General features: G+C 43.4%; 1 protein-coding gene across 1 annotated transcript; it reads right to left on the bottom strand.

The window, feature by feature from the left end:
- Positions 1–516: 516 nt before the first annotated feature.
- On the bottom strand, positions 517–8,572 carry LOC142860790 (immunity-related GTPase family M protein 2-like). Its single transcript, XM_075992511.1, has 2 exons — positions 8,298–8,572; positions 517–2,883 (listed from the first exon to the last, which is right to left on the bottom strand). The coding sequence occupies exon 2, from the start codon at positions 2,860–2,862 to the stop codon at positions 1,645–1,647; it is 1,218 nt and encodes a 405-aa protein (XP_075848626.1). The 5' UTR covers positions 2,863–2,883; positions 8,298–8,572; the 3' UTR covers positions 517–1,644.
- Between the last annotated feature and the right edge of the window lie 7,949 nt (positions 8,573–16,521).

The following is a 16,521-nucleotide window of genomic DNA, read 5'->3' on the forward strand; positions in this document are numbered from 1 at the left end:
TGCTATCACTGTACCTGTGAAGTTAATATGGAATGTCAAATTGTCAGGATCTAGAATAACTATGGAATTTCCATGAGAGAGTTTCTAAACTTGACTCACTGTGGTTGGAAGACCCACTCTGAACATGGATGGTTTCGTTCTATGGACTGAGGCCTTGGGCTGAGTGAAAATAAGAACATGAGCCAAGGAGCAGTGTGCATCTCTCTCTCTCTCTCTCTCTCTCTCTCTCTCTCTCTCTCTCTCTCTCTCTCTCTGCTGCCCGACTGTATACACAATGTCACCAGCTGCCCTATGCTCCTATTGTGATGACTGTCTTTTATCTATCCTTGGCTGTACTGTCAAACTACCAGGCAAAAATAACCCCTTCCCAGCACAAGTGGCACGGAAGCAGGCATGCTGGGGTGTAACGGCTGGAAGAGGAAAGTATTTAGTGTTCTGAAAGAAAGAAGTGGAGGGCACAGAGCTGACAGTGTTATTCCCAGATCACAGGGTCCCCCAAACCACCAGAGTCCGCACTCATATGAAAAAGCAAAGAGCGTTTATTCCAGCTCCAGCTTGGACCCTCCACCCATCTGACAGGACAGTGAGTCATAAAAAACCAGCTAGGGTGGGGTTCTTAACACAGCAGAGGTTGAGGTGAAGGGATTCCTAAGGTTCAGGACCCCTGATTGGCTGACATTTGTCTATGGGTGTCTTGGTGAAAGGGGGTGGGTGTATGCTGGGCTAAGGGACATCTGGTGATGTTGGAATCTACGTCTACAATGGTTGGAACATTAGGCATTTCCTTTGGAACATTTAGTATTTTGCCTTTAAAAGGTCCATTCCTGGGTGGAGACTGTGTGCTCTCAGTTTGTGATCTTTCCCCAAACCAGGTATTGCTTTAGGGTAAACTGAAACTCGGGCCTATTGTTTGAATGGTTGGACTGGTCCCTACAACAGCACACTGACATCCATTGAGGGGGGAATTAGAAAAGGGATGTAACAGCACACGGAGAAGCATCTGTCTTAAATAAACACAAACACACACAACTGAGCGAAATGGGAAAGCTCCGTGAGGAAGGGAGAAGGGTCTATGTGTCTGGATAGGGGCTTGACCTGGAGAGTTAGGGGTGGATGAAGAAGTTCAGATCCAATAGGAGACTGTGGGTGCGAAGTGTGAGGGGCCATGACATACTTGACACCACTGGGGTAGTGTGGGGGACCTAGAAGTCTTCCAGTCAGCACTTTGTGCATCCCATGACCAGTGGTACAGAGTTAAATCCCCTCTCTTTACACATCGGCAGACAGGTCAGAGAACAGCACTCTACTAGCCATGTTTTCAGACAGTGGACAGAAACAAGCTCTTCCTGATTCCCAAAGGATGCTCCACCTCCCACGAAAGGGAAGAACAGAGAGAGGAAAGACAGAAGCAAAAATTAAGAGGCGTCTAAGACAAACTATATCAGTCATAGGTGCCAAGGTAACCATGTGTCAAACGTGAAATTCTGTGCAATTAGAAAAAGGAAATGTCTCCTAAATTGGGATCCCAGAAAGTTCACTTACAATAAAATTAAACAAATGGTAAAAAGCAAAACCCATGGCGCTGTTTGCTGAGAGGGACGCCCATCAAGAAAGTCGGCCTATTAGCCTCAAGGAACTTGAAACCTATCCGGAAATTAAATTCAGCTGGGGGTAGATGTCAGGTGGAAAGCTGGGGAGAGAACCTTGGTTAGCCTGCCCTTCCTGAGGAAGGAGAATGTCCTTCAAGATTTTATTCAGAATTTTCTTGGCTTTCTCAGCAGCTTCATCAAGTACACGTGCCTGTTGCCTGTGTGTTGAGACAAAACAGCAAAGGACGAAGTTAACAGCTCGAACGGGCAAATGGTACAACACAGACAGTGTCCGGCCATCTTGTTGGTGATCCTGTATAACCTGGAGCTGACTCATAGTCAGAGCCAACTGGTGGAGAGATTTTTCATCCACACCAAATTTTTCTTGGAAGACTTTCTGACACTCTTCCAGATTATTTGGATCCGAGATTCCATAACGTTCCTGTAAATTATTCTCCTTTATGATCCCTTTAATGAATTCCACTTTCTTACTAATAATCTCCTCACAGACTGGGAAAAGGGTTGCGAAGAGACCTTCATACCTGATGCTATGGAGGTCTTCTGTCAGTGTTATTCTAAGCTTAGGGAAATCGAGAGAATCAGGACTAAAGTTGGATACTAGGAATATGGGGTGCTCCTCCAAACCCTCCTTCTGGAGGTTTTCCTGGATGTTCTTTTGGATGTTCTGCTGTAGCTCGGGGTCTGGGGGGGCACTTATGTCGAAGTCCCTGTCCAGCTTTGTCCAGACAACATAGAACCTCCTTCTCATGCTCTGCATGGCTTTGGCCAGCTTCACATGATTCGAACTGAACTGCTCAGAAGCAATGATGATGATCAGGTCATATTTGCTGAAGTCCATCTCCTCCAGGTAGTTCTCCATGCTCTGGGATGTGACCCCTGTGCCAGGCAGGTCCCACAGATTCACATTGGGAAACTTGGAGGAGGAGTATAGGACTGGTTTCTGGGTGGTCCTCACCACCCCAGTGGGAGCTGAATCCTCTTCCTCATGTCCAATCTCCCTAAGAGCATTGATGAAGGATGACATGCCATTGCCGGAGTCCCCAGTTACAGCAATTTTCACTGTTTTTCCTGATGCTTCCTGTTTGATCTCCTTGACTGCAGAGACGACATCTACCCAATTCCCTTCTTCCACAGCAGTCTCCATCTTCTTGACAGCTTTCACAGATAAATCACCTTTTTCTTTGTTAATGGCTATAGCATCGGAGAAGCATGTAAATTCTTTATCCTCAGGGGATCCAGCTGCCTCTTCCATGTTGGTGAACAATGGAGCAACCTGCAGATACATTAGGAAGGGAGTTAAGGATGGCTATGAACATGGGTACCTACAGGAAACACTGTTCTTCATCCAGACTTTCACATCCACAGAGAATCCTACACCACAACCTGCTGACTACAGACAGAGTAGGCTGAGCCCTCTTGTCCACGAGCACATTTCTTTGACAGTGAGGATAGCTCTGTAGCTGTTACTGCAACATTGAACCCCAAAGCTAAGCACTAGAATGACAGGCAGTTCTCTTTTGGGTACAAATGTTCATACTCACCTCTTCCTGGTTGCCAAGACTATGGAAGACATACGTTCAGAGCAGGGAACAGCCTGTGCCAGCTCCCTGCCTGGAGGACCCACAAGTCTTCATTACACTCTTCCTGCATCCGTGGCTGTTTGTTGCTTTGCACTTGGGAAAGTGCTTTTCCTTTACCCAGGAGTGGCCAGTGGTAGAGGCACAGCCAATGCACTGCTGCACACCAGGCTCAACAGCAAAGCCTCATGGTCTCCAGGTCATCTCATCCGGGGCTGAAGAGACGGCTCAGTGGATAAGAGCACTGGCTGTTCTTGCAGAGGATCTGGGCTTGGTTCCCACACCCACATGGTGGCTCACAACCACCTGTAACTCCAAATCCAGGGATTCCACAGCCCACTTCTCGACTCCAAGAGTACCCGTATGCACATGTGCACATACAGACACTCAGGCACATATACACATAAAATTGTATGTTTAAAAATGCTATACAAATTCCACTAATTTTAATTGAGAATATGGGTTGTCTGTTACCACTGCTGCTATTTTTATTAACAGAGATTGAAATTCTTCTGTGAACAGGCTTTAATGTGTTTATTAGCGTATATATTTTGTGTTTGTTTTTGTTTGGAGTCAGGGTTTCTCTGTGTAGCCCTAGCTGACCTGGAACAACTTCTTAATATTTATTTATTTATTATGCATACAATATTCTGTATGTGTGTATGTCTGCAGGCCAGAAGAGGGCACCAGACCTCATTACAGATGGTTGTGAGCCACCATGTGGTTGCCGGGAATTGAACTCAGGACCTCTGGAAGAGCAGGCAATGCTCTTAACCGCTGAGCCATCTCTCCAGCCCCTGGAACAACTTCTGTAGACCATCCTGGCCTCACACCCAGAGATCTTTCTACCTCTACCTTTCTGCGAGTAAAGATGTGCGCCAACACACTCAGCATTTTTGGTATAGATTAGTACTATGCACTGGGTATTATTATGACATTTGCACACACGAACACCATGTGTTTTATTATATTCTCCTTCACCTGGGAACCTTTCGAGCCTTCCTCCTGGTCCCAGGGATGACTCTCCTCTTCCCAGCCTGTTCCCCTTCTACTCTCATAGTTGGTTTTTAGATATCTGTGGGTGTTTTTCTCCTGTGGCCCAGTGTGTTTCCTTTGACTGTTTACAAAGCAGGAGTGAGAATTGGCTTACAGCAGCATACGCATCTTCTCAGTGGCTGCAGACCTGAAGAAAACGTCCCTCCTTCCTTCACCACCCATTTGGTGTGTCCAAATCCTCAGGGAGGACTATGGTCTCACCATATCCTTCTGTTTCTATGACAAGATGTCAAAGGGCCCAGTTGTGTGGTGATCTTTTACAAGTAACCATGGCTGCAATAGGTTCAAAAGTGCAAGAGGCACACCGTGTCCAGAAGTAGTCAGCATTCTACACACACACACGCACGCACACACACACACACACACACACACACACACAAGCAACCATGCTTCCTATAGGTTTGTTTGTTTGTCTGTTTGTTATGGAATCGGGGATTTTCTGTGCGTGTAGCTTTGGAGCCTGTCCTGAAACTCGTTCTCTAGAGTAGGCTGGCATCAAACTCACAGAGATCCTCCTATCTCTGCCTCCAAAGTGCTGGGGACTAAAGGCATGTGCCACCATTGCCCAGCTACTTCCTACAGTGTTTTCATGCTTCTCTTGTCTCCTGAGCTTCCTTGAGCCCTGGGCGAGGTCTGATAGAGATACAGATGTCTCACTTTGATGGGGCATCAATCATATTTCTGTTCCTGACTAAGTCCTTACCATGACACTGGAAGTATTTTGAGGGCAGGATTGGGAAGGATAACTTTTCAACATCAAGGAGGGAGAGTGTGGGGCTTGAAGAGACGATTCAGGTTAAGAGCACTTACTGCTCTTCCATAGGACCTGACTTCAATTCCCAGCATCCATATCAGGTAACTCACAACCTCCTGTAACTCCAGCTACAGATATCTGACACCCTCTTTGGGTCTGCTGGGGCACTGTACAAATGTGCCTATACTCAACACAGACACATATACACATAATTTAAAACAATAAGAAACTGTACATGGTGGTACACACTTTAATCCCAGCACAAAGAGACAGAGGCAAGAGAATATCTGTGGCTTCCAGGTTAAACAGTGAGGTCTACATAGTGAGACACTTTCTCAAAATAATAATAATGAGAAGAAGAAGAAGAAGAAGAAGAAGAAGAAGAAGAAGAAGAAGAAGAAGAAGAAGAAGAAGAAGAAGAAGAAGAAGAAGAAGGAAGAAGAAGAAGAAGAAGAAGAAGAAGAAGAAGAAGAAGAAGAAGAAGAAGAAGAACAAGAACAAGAACAAGAACAAGAACAAGAACAAGAAGGACAAGAAGAACAAGAAGAACAAGAAGAAGAAATAACTAGTTTATAAAAGATGGAAGATGTGGATGCATAGACCCATACACGGCACAGGTAAGCACTAGAGTGTTCGCCTTCTGGAGTGGACCCTGGGACATATCAGTGTGCAGACAGGACTACAACCACTTCTCAGTGCCACACCAAATCTCAAGACACTAGACAGCAGCATACACCTTATCCCACAGTTCTGAGCTGAAAGCCCTCACTGGGTAAGGTGTGTGCAATCCCAGTTATGAGTCATTGAAGTGGCTCTTACCCTTGAAGTTTTATTTTTTGGCTTGTGTGTATGAAACTAAAAGCGTTTGAAACTCAACGCCACATATTTGAGAGATTTCCTGTCAGTCTCACGTACTTCCTCTGTCCTTTAATGGTCTCTCTGCCAGCCAGTGTAGCCAGAACTACAAAAAGAAACCCTGTCTTAAGAAAGAAGGAAGGAAGAAAGAAAGGGAGGAAGGGAGGGAAGGAGGGGGGGAGGGAGGGAAGAAGAAAGGAAGGGGAAGGCAGAGATTGAGGGAGGAAAGGAGGGGGAGAAAGAGAGGGAGAGAGAGAGAGAGGTCCCTGCCAGACTTACTCTTGGGTCCTGTGAAAGGACTAGAATTGTGCCCAGATGTGCACCCTAGATATCCAGGGCTCTCGTCTGTGGAAGGGGCTTCTCAGGCACCCTTAAGTCTTTGGTACTGGTTTTTGCTGTTTCCCAGTGGGAGCATCCTCTGCCTTTCTTGCTCATCTTCTGGGAAGGACAGTAAAGCCTGCAGCACAGCTCTGCTAGCCACACTATGTCAGCCCAAGGAGCTGGCTGCAGGCTCCACATAGGGCAGGCTGACACCTCCTCCTGAGTCCCCAAAGCATCAGGCTTGGTGAATTGTGGACAACTTCCTAGGTCCCTAGTTCTCTGCAGATTACTGGAGTAGTTACTTTTCTCACTCCTGGGACTCAATACCAACAAGAGTCCTGGAGAGGCTTCCTGTGAACTGCTGCAGAAAACACTGCTCAGACCCTGACAAGGCATTGCCTAGAGCCAGCCCATCAGTATTCAGCCAGGAGTTCAAATGGCCCAGGCTAACCTATTTGAGGGTACAGTTCAATTTATGCCTCTAGTGTCTCTGGTTTGCTCCTGGGCACATGGCTCCGACAAAAGTCCAGGGGGATGAGGAACAGGCCCTCCTGGCTCACACCCCTGTGGCCACACCTTCCCTGCCCTCCTGGCCTGTACCCTCTCTGAACAGGATCCAAAACAAGCCCTTCTTCCTTAACCTGCCTTCTGTCAGGAATTTTGACAGAACCGAGGTTGATAATGAAGGCTCTCCTCATCCACATGTGAAAATGCCATAGCACATCCTGCTATTTTACAGAGCATATTTCCCTTGTTGCATTTATTGATTTCTTGTGTTGAAGGTGTGCCAGATGCACAGGTAAGTTAGAGGACCCTTGTGGCCGACAGTTCTCTCCTTCTCCCATGGGGTAATGGAGATCAAGCTCAGGTAGCGATCACTTTTACCCATTCAGCCCCCTCACTAGCCCACTATTATAGACTCATAAAAAGTATACATCTTAAAATGTAAATCACTGTCTACTAAAGCCCGTGCTGGTATAAAACTCACTGTGTAACTTTGAACTGAATCTTCTGTCCCTCTTCCCAAGTGCTATGACCAGGAGTGGGATCCACCTCACCCAGCTAAATAAGCAAATACTGAAAAATCACCATATGAAAAGATTGCCCAAACGGGACCACCTTTAATTCCTTCTGATTCCAGTGACCTAGAGCCCCTACAGTGGGGCTTCCAGAGCTTTAGGAACCAGCCTACACTAGCTATGGTTCTGAGCTGTGAAGATCTTGTGTGAACACAAATCCTGTTGGAACTCAACCCCCACTTTGTTCTTCCTACCTTCACTAGTAGGGGACACAGGGAATTTCTAGGTGCTGTGTATTCCAGGAAAGTGTGATCCACCCCAAGGATGTTGGGAATGGCGTTGGACCCAGCATACAAGCTCTGGGAAGGTGGTATGATTTAAAGTACCCAACAATATGGACACTCTAAAGCTCCATGAAGGATGGTGTCTGGGGGGTCAGTTTCTCCAATGCAAATGAAATACTTGATCTGGGTTTTGTTGTTGTTTTTGTTGAAATTTGATTATTTTTTTGATAGTTTGTTTGTGGTTTGCTTGTCCTAAAAGGGTCAGTGAGATTACTTAGCAAGTAAACATACTTCCCACGAAGCCTACAAACAAGCCTTACCCTGAGATCGATTGTAGAAAAAAATCAACCCCACCAATTGTCCCCTGGCTTTCACAAGCAAACAGACACACACAGACGACCACTAAATAATTGATTCTTAAAATATTGAACCGAGCTATACAAAACAAGAGTTTATTTAGAACCTCACTGCTCCAAGTCCCAGTCTCCGTGTGTTCTGAATAAGAACCAATCCTGGCACAACCCCATCGTGCCAGGGGGAAGTTCTGATCCAGGACTCAGCCAGAGGCTGAGAGACAGAGCAAAATCCCACCTGCTTTCTCTAAACTAGGTCCCTTCAGAAGACCCACAAAGCCAGGGATAGGCAGATAAAAAAGGCTGGTGGGATGGAAGGACTCGACTCCAAAACACCAGGATCTCTGTGGTCCTGAAGACAGTCAGGGCAGGGCCTGATGCTCAGGATCCCCAAGAGGATCACCAGACCATTGCAGCCTGCCCTGAGCAGTTTATAACCCAAGCTGCACTTAGGAGTCTCTCACCTACCTGCTCAGAAGCCTTAGAAAACTGGAATCCAGTCCAGAATGTTCAGGAGGGAGAGAACAGAGGTGAGGGGACCTCTGGGGAAGAGCGAGTACAGGAGCTGGAGCAGCTGGAGGGCAGCCTGAGCTCTGGATTTCCTCAGACCCCTGCAAACTCTGGATCTGGCTCCAACTCCTCACTTGTAGGTATGAGTCCTGCCTGCCTCCCACGATGGGAGGGGGCCCCTGCCGGAGCAGCTTTCAGTTTCAATTCCTGGAAATGGTTGGTTTGCAGGACTCAGCTGCACAGGCTCCCAATCTCCTTCAGAGAGGGAGGAGTTCTGTCAGAAGGCCAGGTTTGGGGGTGGGAAGTCAACCCAGGAACAGTGACATCCAAACTGCAGTCAGAGCCTCCTGGTGTGACCCCATGCCCCATTACTGGAGCCCCCTCCTGCTCTGCTGGTGCAGCCAACCTCTTCACACCAGTGAGAGAGAGCTGCAAGCACTTCTCAAGACTGCTCACAGCTGCTGTCCCTGCTCACTGCCTGTCTCTCATCTTAGCTCACAAAGGAAGTAGAGTTAAAAGGATCAGGAGTTCAAGGCCATCTGTTACTAAATTTGTTTGGAAGCCAGCCTGGGATACGAGAGACCCTCTGTACACACACACACACACACACACACACACACACTCACACTCACACACACACACACACACACACACACACACACACACACGTGTCTACTTCGCGTTGGAGGTAGCAGGAGAAATGGCTCAGCAGTAAGAGCACTTATTTATCTCCTAGAGAACCATTTTCTCAGCATCTTCTCAGCACCATATCAGGAGCACTCGCCTGCCTGTAACTCCACACGGCCTCGGAAGTCACCCACACACCATGGCATACCCAGACGCGGACAAATGTGCATAGGGAAAAACCTCTTTAAAAAAATTCTCTGTAGGGCATTTGTAACCAGGGTACGGGGCAGGAAAATAATGACAGCAGGGTGACACAAATCAAACAAAATAGAAAGATGACAGTTTGTTCCCTCTTACTTTTCTGAGAAACTGCAGCTCTCAATAGGGAGTTAGGAAATCCTGTGTGGCCAAACAGCTGAGGGACAAAGTCAACATAGGCTGATACTGTGCTTTAATATTGGACAACAGTGAAGGGCGGCCGGGAATCCTCCTAGGGAAATGCAGCCCTCTTTGCAGCTCTCTTTGCAGGTTGCAGATGTGGACCTGGGCTGTGGGGTGGGTGTGTTTCATGTACCTGCTGGTCAGAGTGAAATGTCCTCCAAGACCTCCACACTTGTCCTCAAGCGGAGGCATTAAGCATGTAACTACTGACCGGATGTGGTGGTACATGCCTTTAATCCCAGCACTTGGAAGACAGAGGCAGATGGATCTTGTTTATTTCAAGGCCAGCCTGGTCTATATAGCCAGTTCTAGGACAGCCAGGGCTACAGTGTGAGACCCTGTCTCAGATGACAAACAAAATAGAATGCAATTACCCCAAGCACACTTCTCCTTGCAGATAAGCACTTTGTCCTGGAAAGAGCCCTGGGGAGTTGGGGGTGGGACCCAGTTGGCAGTTGCTCTCCCTGTCCTGCACAAAGCCCAGGGTTCCATCCTGGGCATGATGGGCACAACGGCACAAACTTGTAATCCTTGAGAGGTGGAGGCAGGAGGATCAGAAATTCAAAAACATCATTGCCTGTATCCCAGGATGTGTGAGACTCTGGCTCAAAACAGCAACAGCAGCAGCAACAAGAGGAATAGGAACTTCTGAGTACTTCCTGCTGAAGAACATATCAAGCGAGGCCTAGCTGAGGACACGTGGAAGCAGAGCTGACACCTATTTCCATCCTTCATCCTCCACAGTCAACTAGCCAGATGCTGACTCTACTGAGTGTTCGGGATCCCAGTGGAGCCAGGAGCCTCTCTCGGGATGAGGTTTTAAGCACAAAACCTGTATCCTGGTTGACATACTTCAGTTAATAAGAATAGTTAGCCAGGCTGAGCATATGGCACACGCATTTAAAGCACAGCACTCGGGAGGTATGAAAAGAGATGCAAAAAAGAAATCCCACACTAGCTCAGAATTGAGTATAACAAAGGGTTATTTATTTAGGAATAGACTCACAGATCACAGTCCTCTGCTACAACAGGGAACAATAACCAAATCCAGCAGCCAGAAGACAGAGCGAGCATGTGCTTTACATGGGCATTTATAGTATAAGAAACCATGCCCAAGTTGGCGGGTAACTAAAAGCTACTGGCTGAAGGATTTCCTACAGCACCTCCCCCTTTTGTTTAAAAAAGAGAATTCTGAGCCTAATACAAAAGCTATATAAAATAAGAAGAAATATCAAGTATAAAAATTAGAACTACAACCAGCATAAACAATATCAAGCAAGAAACATATGATAAATGTTTCAATAATTATCCTATCCTAAGGAGCCTATGTCTTGTATTATAAATAACCTGGCCAAGTCATGAGAGGAAAGTAACTACAACTATCTAGTCTTCAACTCCATGGATTCCAGAGAAGGGAAATAATATTACTTGAATAAGCAGGAAGAGCAATCAAGGACTTCCACAATGTGCAGTAAATGACAGGGACAACTAGGCAATCACCCAAAGTCTCATTTGCAACCTTGGAGCAACCAACTTTGGATGAAGCCTAGAGTAAATGACAGACCATTTTCAGAGGCACGAAAACTTTCAAAATCGTCTTACTCTGTCTTGGAAAGTTTTGACAGCCTTTTTTCTTGTATCCTGCTTGTCCTTTCTGGAAATCATGCATTTTGTCAGTGGTCAATGCATGCACAGTTTCTTGCCAAAACACCAGTTTTGCCAAGAAGAATACAAGCTCCAAGTGGAGTGTTTTCAGTGTTCAACATTCTCTTGGGAATAGATTGGTGCTGCCAGGAGAAATTGTCTCACATCAACAGAACCCTAAGTTATTGAAATGCCATATTCTACAGCTCTTTGAAGTGGTTGAAGATTACCTATCTATGTGGAATACAATCTCTATGTATCTAAAGAACCTGATTAGTCTAACTGTAAGTATGGCAAACATGAAAGAATATAGACCTATAATTCTTAAACCTATATAACCTATTATTCATATTAGAATATTAAACAATCTTTAAACAAAGGTAAAACAAATGAGAACAATGATCTCAAAATGTAAACAATGTATAAGTATCTTGATCAGAGGTAGAAATGCATATTGCAATATGACAAACATATCCCAAAATTGTATCAATAAACAAAATGTCTTAAGCAGAGGTAGAAGTTTGCATGCATACAATATGACAAAATAGCTTTGCCTAGGTATACAAATATTATAGACAAAATAGATACGTATTCATTGTAATTTAAGTTTTGATCAATATACGAGAATCTATACCAATATAAGTTGCCTATAAATAATGGCTCACATGTATTCACTCTATTACTCATTATTATTAGTGTGGGTGAGCTCACACTAATCTATTATCCCATCCATTTCCCTCTTTTTTCTTTTTTTTATATTTATTTATTATGTATACAGTGTTCTGTCTGCATGTGTGCCTGCAGGCCAGAAGAGGACGCCAGATCTCATTACAGGTGGTGGTGAGTAACCAAGTGGTTGCTGGGAATTGAACTCAGAACCTTTAGAAGAGCAGTCAGTGCTCTTAACCACTGAGCCATCTCTCCAGCCCCTTCCACTTCTTTTCAAAAAGATCCCTGGACCTACATAATTTCCACCCTAAGCCCCAACCCTATATCAATTATAATCAAACCTAATTGATGTCCCTAACTCTGAGGACACACTTTGTTGGGAAAGGGGACATTGTCTTCTAGAATTGTTTCTAGCTGTCATGGGGCGATGTTCTTTCTATGGGATCCTGTGAAAGTAAAATGATGGTTAAGTTTCAAGATAAAAATAGGTATGAAGAAAAGTAAAAATTTTTTACTAAATTCTTTCTTCTTTCTGTCCCATAGCAGATGGCTCCTGACATGAGACAGAAACTCTGAATTTTTCCTTTGACAACATGCTTGTATCTAGAATAGGGCAGAGCCATTTTCCAACTCAAACCAGCATTGATTTTTCAAGCGAGTCATGACTATTATTATAGTAAGTAGCATATATACATATGTGTATGTATATGAATATGTGTGTGTGTGTTCAGTGATTCTTACCGTCAGATGACCTGTCCTCATAAGTTATAATTCTCTTTATTTGGTGATCCTATCTGGATAGTTATCTTTTCTTCTTTAGACATATAGATGTCCAGGGTCTCTTGACTTTTTGAAGATGAGTATTTTGCTGCTAGGCAAGAATAGAACCCTGCCCCAACCCTAGAAGCCTTACCATCTGTGTGGTTGTCACCTCTGTGGGTGAGCCGTCATTTCTATTTCTCAAGAGGTTTCTCTTTTTCAAACCAAGTCTTTATTAACTTTGATGGTATCCATAGCTTTTCTTCTCCTGTGGAAACAAAAGTGAAAACCCTTCCCCAAAGTAGCATATCTCTTGGTTTCTATTGTGAGGTCAACACATCCTTGAAATGTACCAGCTGATTTAATTCAGAAGATTTTTCCATTATCCAATCTCTCTCTCTGCTTCTGGTATTCCTTTCTCATTAGCATTAAGAAAATTCAATGTTAATAAAGCATTATGTGTTCTATTTCTGGCAGCATTTTCCATCCCTTTCTGTTTGTTTTAAACATATCCTTTATAGTTTGATTTGACCTTTCTATAACTGACTGACCTGTAGGATTGTTTGGTATACTTATAATATACTTTATATTATAATAAGAAAAACTGCTTCACTTGCTTAGAGACAGATACTGGACCATTATCTGTCTTTATTTGAGCAGGTATACTTATGATGGCCACAACTTCTAATAAATGCATGATTACTGAATCAGCCTTTTCTGAGCTCAAAGCAGTTGCCCATTGAAAACCTGAATAAGTGTCAATGGTGTGGTATACATATTTTAATTTTTCAAAATCTGCAAAGTGGAACACATCCATCTGCCAGATTTCATTCCTTTGAGTACCCTTTGTGTTACTCCCTGCAGGTAGTGGTGTTTGGTTATAGAAAGCACGAGAAGGATATCTCTTTATAATCTCCTTAGCTTGTTGCTATGTAATAGGAAAATCTTTCTTTAAACCTTTGCTATTGACATGATGTTTCTTATGAATTTCTGAGGCCTTCAACACACTTCCAATCAATAATTGATCAATTTCTATATTAGCTTGTGCTAGAGGATTTGGCAGACCCATATGGGATCAGGTGTGTGTTATGTATATGGGACAAAGACTAATCCTGATTATTTTGTGAACCTGTAGGTATGATGAAGTCAATTCTGCATCATTTGGTATAAATCTAGCAGTTTCAATATAAAAGACAATTCTTTCTGCATATTGTGAATCAGTAAGCAAATTGAGAGCTTGGTGTAGGAGGATCTTCTTTCTATGTATTTCTTTCATTAGTTAAATAGACTGCCTTGGCCTTTTGATAGGGCAGAACTTAGACAGGCGGAGTAGACAGAACAGAATGCTGGGACAAAGGAGGCAGAGATAGAGAGCTGCACACCATAAAGCTGCCAAGACAGACATGCTGAATCTTTCCCAGTAAGCCACGAGCTCGTGGTGACATACAGATTATTAGAAATGGGTTGAATCAAGATGTGAGAGTTAGCCATAAGAGGCTAGAACTAATGAGCAAGGAAGTGTTTAAATGAATACAATTTCTGTTTTGTTATTTTGGGGGTTTAAGCAAGCCTGGCAGCAGGCCCACTGCTCCATTTACTACAATAGGTTCTTTAAAATCCCTTAGTATCATGAGGATAGCATATAATTCTGCCTTTTGGGCAGAACTGTAAGGGCTTTGTTACACCTTACTTAAATCTTCTAATTTATAACCTCCATTCCTGATTTATTTACATCAGTATAACATGTACGGGGTCCAGTTATTGGTCTGTCCCATACAATGTGGGGAAGGATCTAAGTAGTTCTCTTTATAAGGTTAATTTTATCACTTTTGGGATAATTGCTTTTAATCTCAACCTAAAAAAATTAGCACAAGCTCTTTGCCAAGGTTCATTGTCTTTTCATAATTTTTTATTTTATCAGTAGTAAAAGGCACTACAATCTCTACTGGGTCTATTCCTGCTAGTTGACAAAGTCTCAGTTACCCTTTTAGGTTTATTTCAGAGACCTTTTACACATAAGTTTTTTATTCTTACTTGTTTTATGTGGTAAAAAGAAAATCCATTCTAAGATAACATCTTCCCTCTGCTTAAAATTCCTGTAGGGGAAATTCTGAAAGACAGTATGACTAAAATGCAATTAAGATTTGGATTCATCCTATCCACATGTGCTTCCTGTAATTTTTCTTCAATGACAATCAATTCTTTTTCATCTCCAGCTGTAAATTCCAGGGACTATTAAAGTCTTTGTCACCATCTAAGGTTTTGTTTAAATTAACTATTAGATCAGATGTTATTCCAACAGCAGGTCATAGACTGGAAATGTCTCCCAACAACCTTTGAAAGTCATTAAGAGTCCTCAACCGGTCTCTCCAAATTTGTGCCTTCTGTGTCCCAATTTTCTGTAAACCTATTTTATAAGCTAGGTAATTGACACAATCCCCTCTCTGTATTTTTTCAGGAGCAATTTGTAATCCCCATTTTGGCAAAACTTTCTTTACTTCATCAAACATTCTTTCTAAAGTTTGAATCAGAGAGCAAAATGTCATTCAAGTAATGGTTAATTATAGATTTAGGGAATTGTTTACATATTATTTCCAAAGGATGACTTACAAAATATTGGCATAGGGTGGGGCTATTGAGCATTTCCTGTGGGAAGATAGTCCACTGGTATCTCCTTGTAAACTGAGAGTCATTATAAGTAGGCATTGTGAAGGCAAAATTTTCTCTGTTCTTTTCTTGTAAAGGTATAGTGAAGAAACAATCTTTTAATAACTCAATAACTATAAGAGGCCTACCTTTTGTTAACAGAGAAGGCAGAGGAATTCCAGATTGTAGAGAACCCATAGGTTGAATTACCTTGTTGACAGCTCTTAGATCTGTAACCATTCTCCATTTACCAGATTCCTTTTTAAGAACAAATACAGGAGAATTCCAAGGGCTGGTTGATTCTTCACTATGGTGAGCATGTAGTTGTTCCTAAACTAGGTGTTCTAAAGCCTACAATTTGTCTTCTGTCAACGGCCACTGTTTAACCAATATTGGTTTCTCAATTAACCATTTTAAAGGGAGGTGTGTTGGCACTTCTTAAGTTTTGCTAGTTGCTTTGTGTTCTTGTACAGCCTGAATGGCTGATAACCTTTGTGTAGAGTACCTTATAATATCCTTTCCAGAAATATGAGTTTCTGGGACTGCAGGAATGTTAATCTGGGCATTCCATTGTTGCAGCAGGTCATGATCCCATACATTCACCACAACATTAGCCACATATGATCTCAGCCTTCCTCTCTGTCCTTCTGACCCTATGCATTCAACCCATCTCATGCTTTGTCTTCCTTGAGATAGGGTTCCAATTCCTAGGAATTGAATATCTGCTTCTTGAAGAGGCCAGTTTGGATGTCAAGATTCTGGAGTAATGATACTCACGTCCTAGAAAACCCAAAATTACAATGCCACTATACGCACCCTTAGCTTCGGTCTTTGATCACTTGTAGAATTATGCAAGAATAGACATTTCCTACAGAAATTTTTGATTCATCCTCCATATTTATTCCTTCATCCACAACGGTATAGATTTTTACAGAAGGCACTGGATTTTTTAAATTTTCCTGGTGATACATGTCCTCCACAGTTACTGAGAATTACTGGACCACTTTTGACATGGGGCCCTGTGAAAGGACCACAAGGAGTTTCCCAGTGGTATCAGGTTGCCTTGTCTGTCTTTTGTTGATCTTCATTCATTGGACCAATGTCAGCCTTTGCCACAATTCTATATAATCCAGAAGGTTGATGCCATTTTTTTTGTTAGTTTGTTTTTTGCCATTCCCAGAGGAGACATTATTTCTAAGAATTCCTTGTCTACAATCCCTTCTCAAATGTCCTATTCTACCACAATTAAAAAATTTAACAGCCAGGTAGTGGTGCACATGCCTTTTATCCCAGCACTCGGAAGGCAAAGGCAGGTAAATCTCTGTGAGTCTGAGGCCAGCCTGGTCTACAGAGCTAATTCCAGGACAGACTCCAAAAGCTACAGAAAAACCCTGTC

Source organism: Microtus pennsylvanicus, chromosome 11 (assembly GCF_037038515.1).
Source record: "Microtus pennsylvanicus isolate mMicPen1 chromosome 11, mMicPen1.hap1, whole genome shotgun sequence".
In the NCBI taxonomy this organism is placed as follows: domain Eukaryota; kingdom Metazoa; phylum Chordata; class Mammalia; order Rodentia; family Cricetidae; genus Microtus; species Microtus pennsylvanicus.

Excerpts from the sequence above, each read along its gene's own strand:
- LOC142860790 (XM_075992511.1), bottom strand. The coding sequence starts at position 2,862 with ATGGAAGAGGCAGCTGGATCCCCTGAGGATAAAGAATTTACATGCTTC.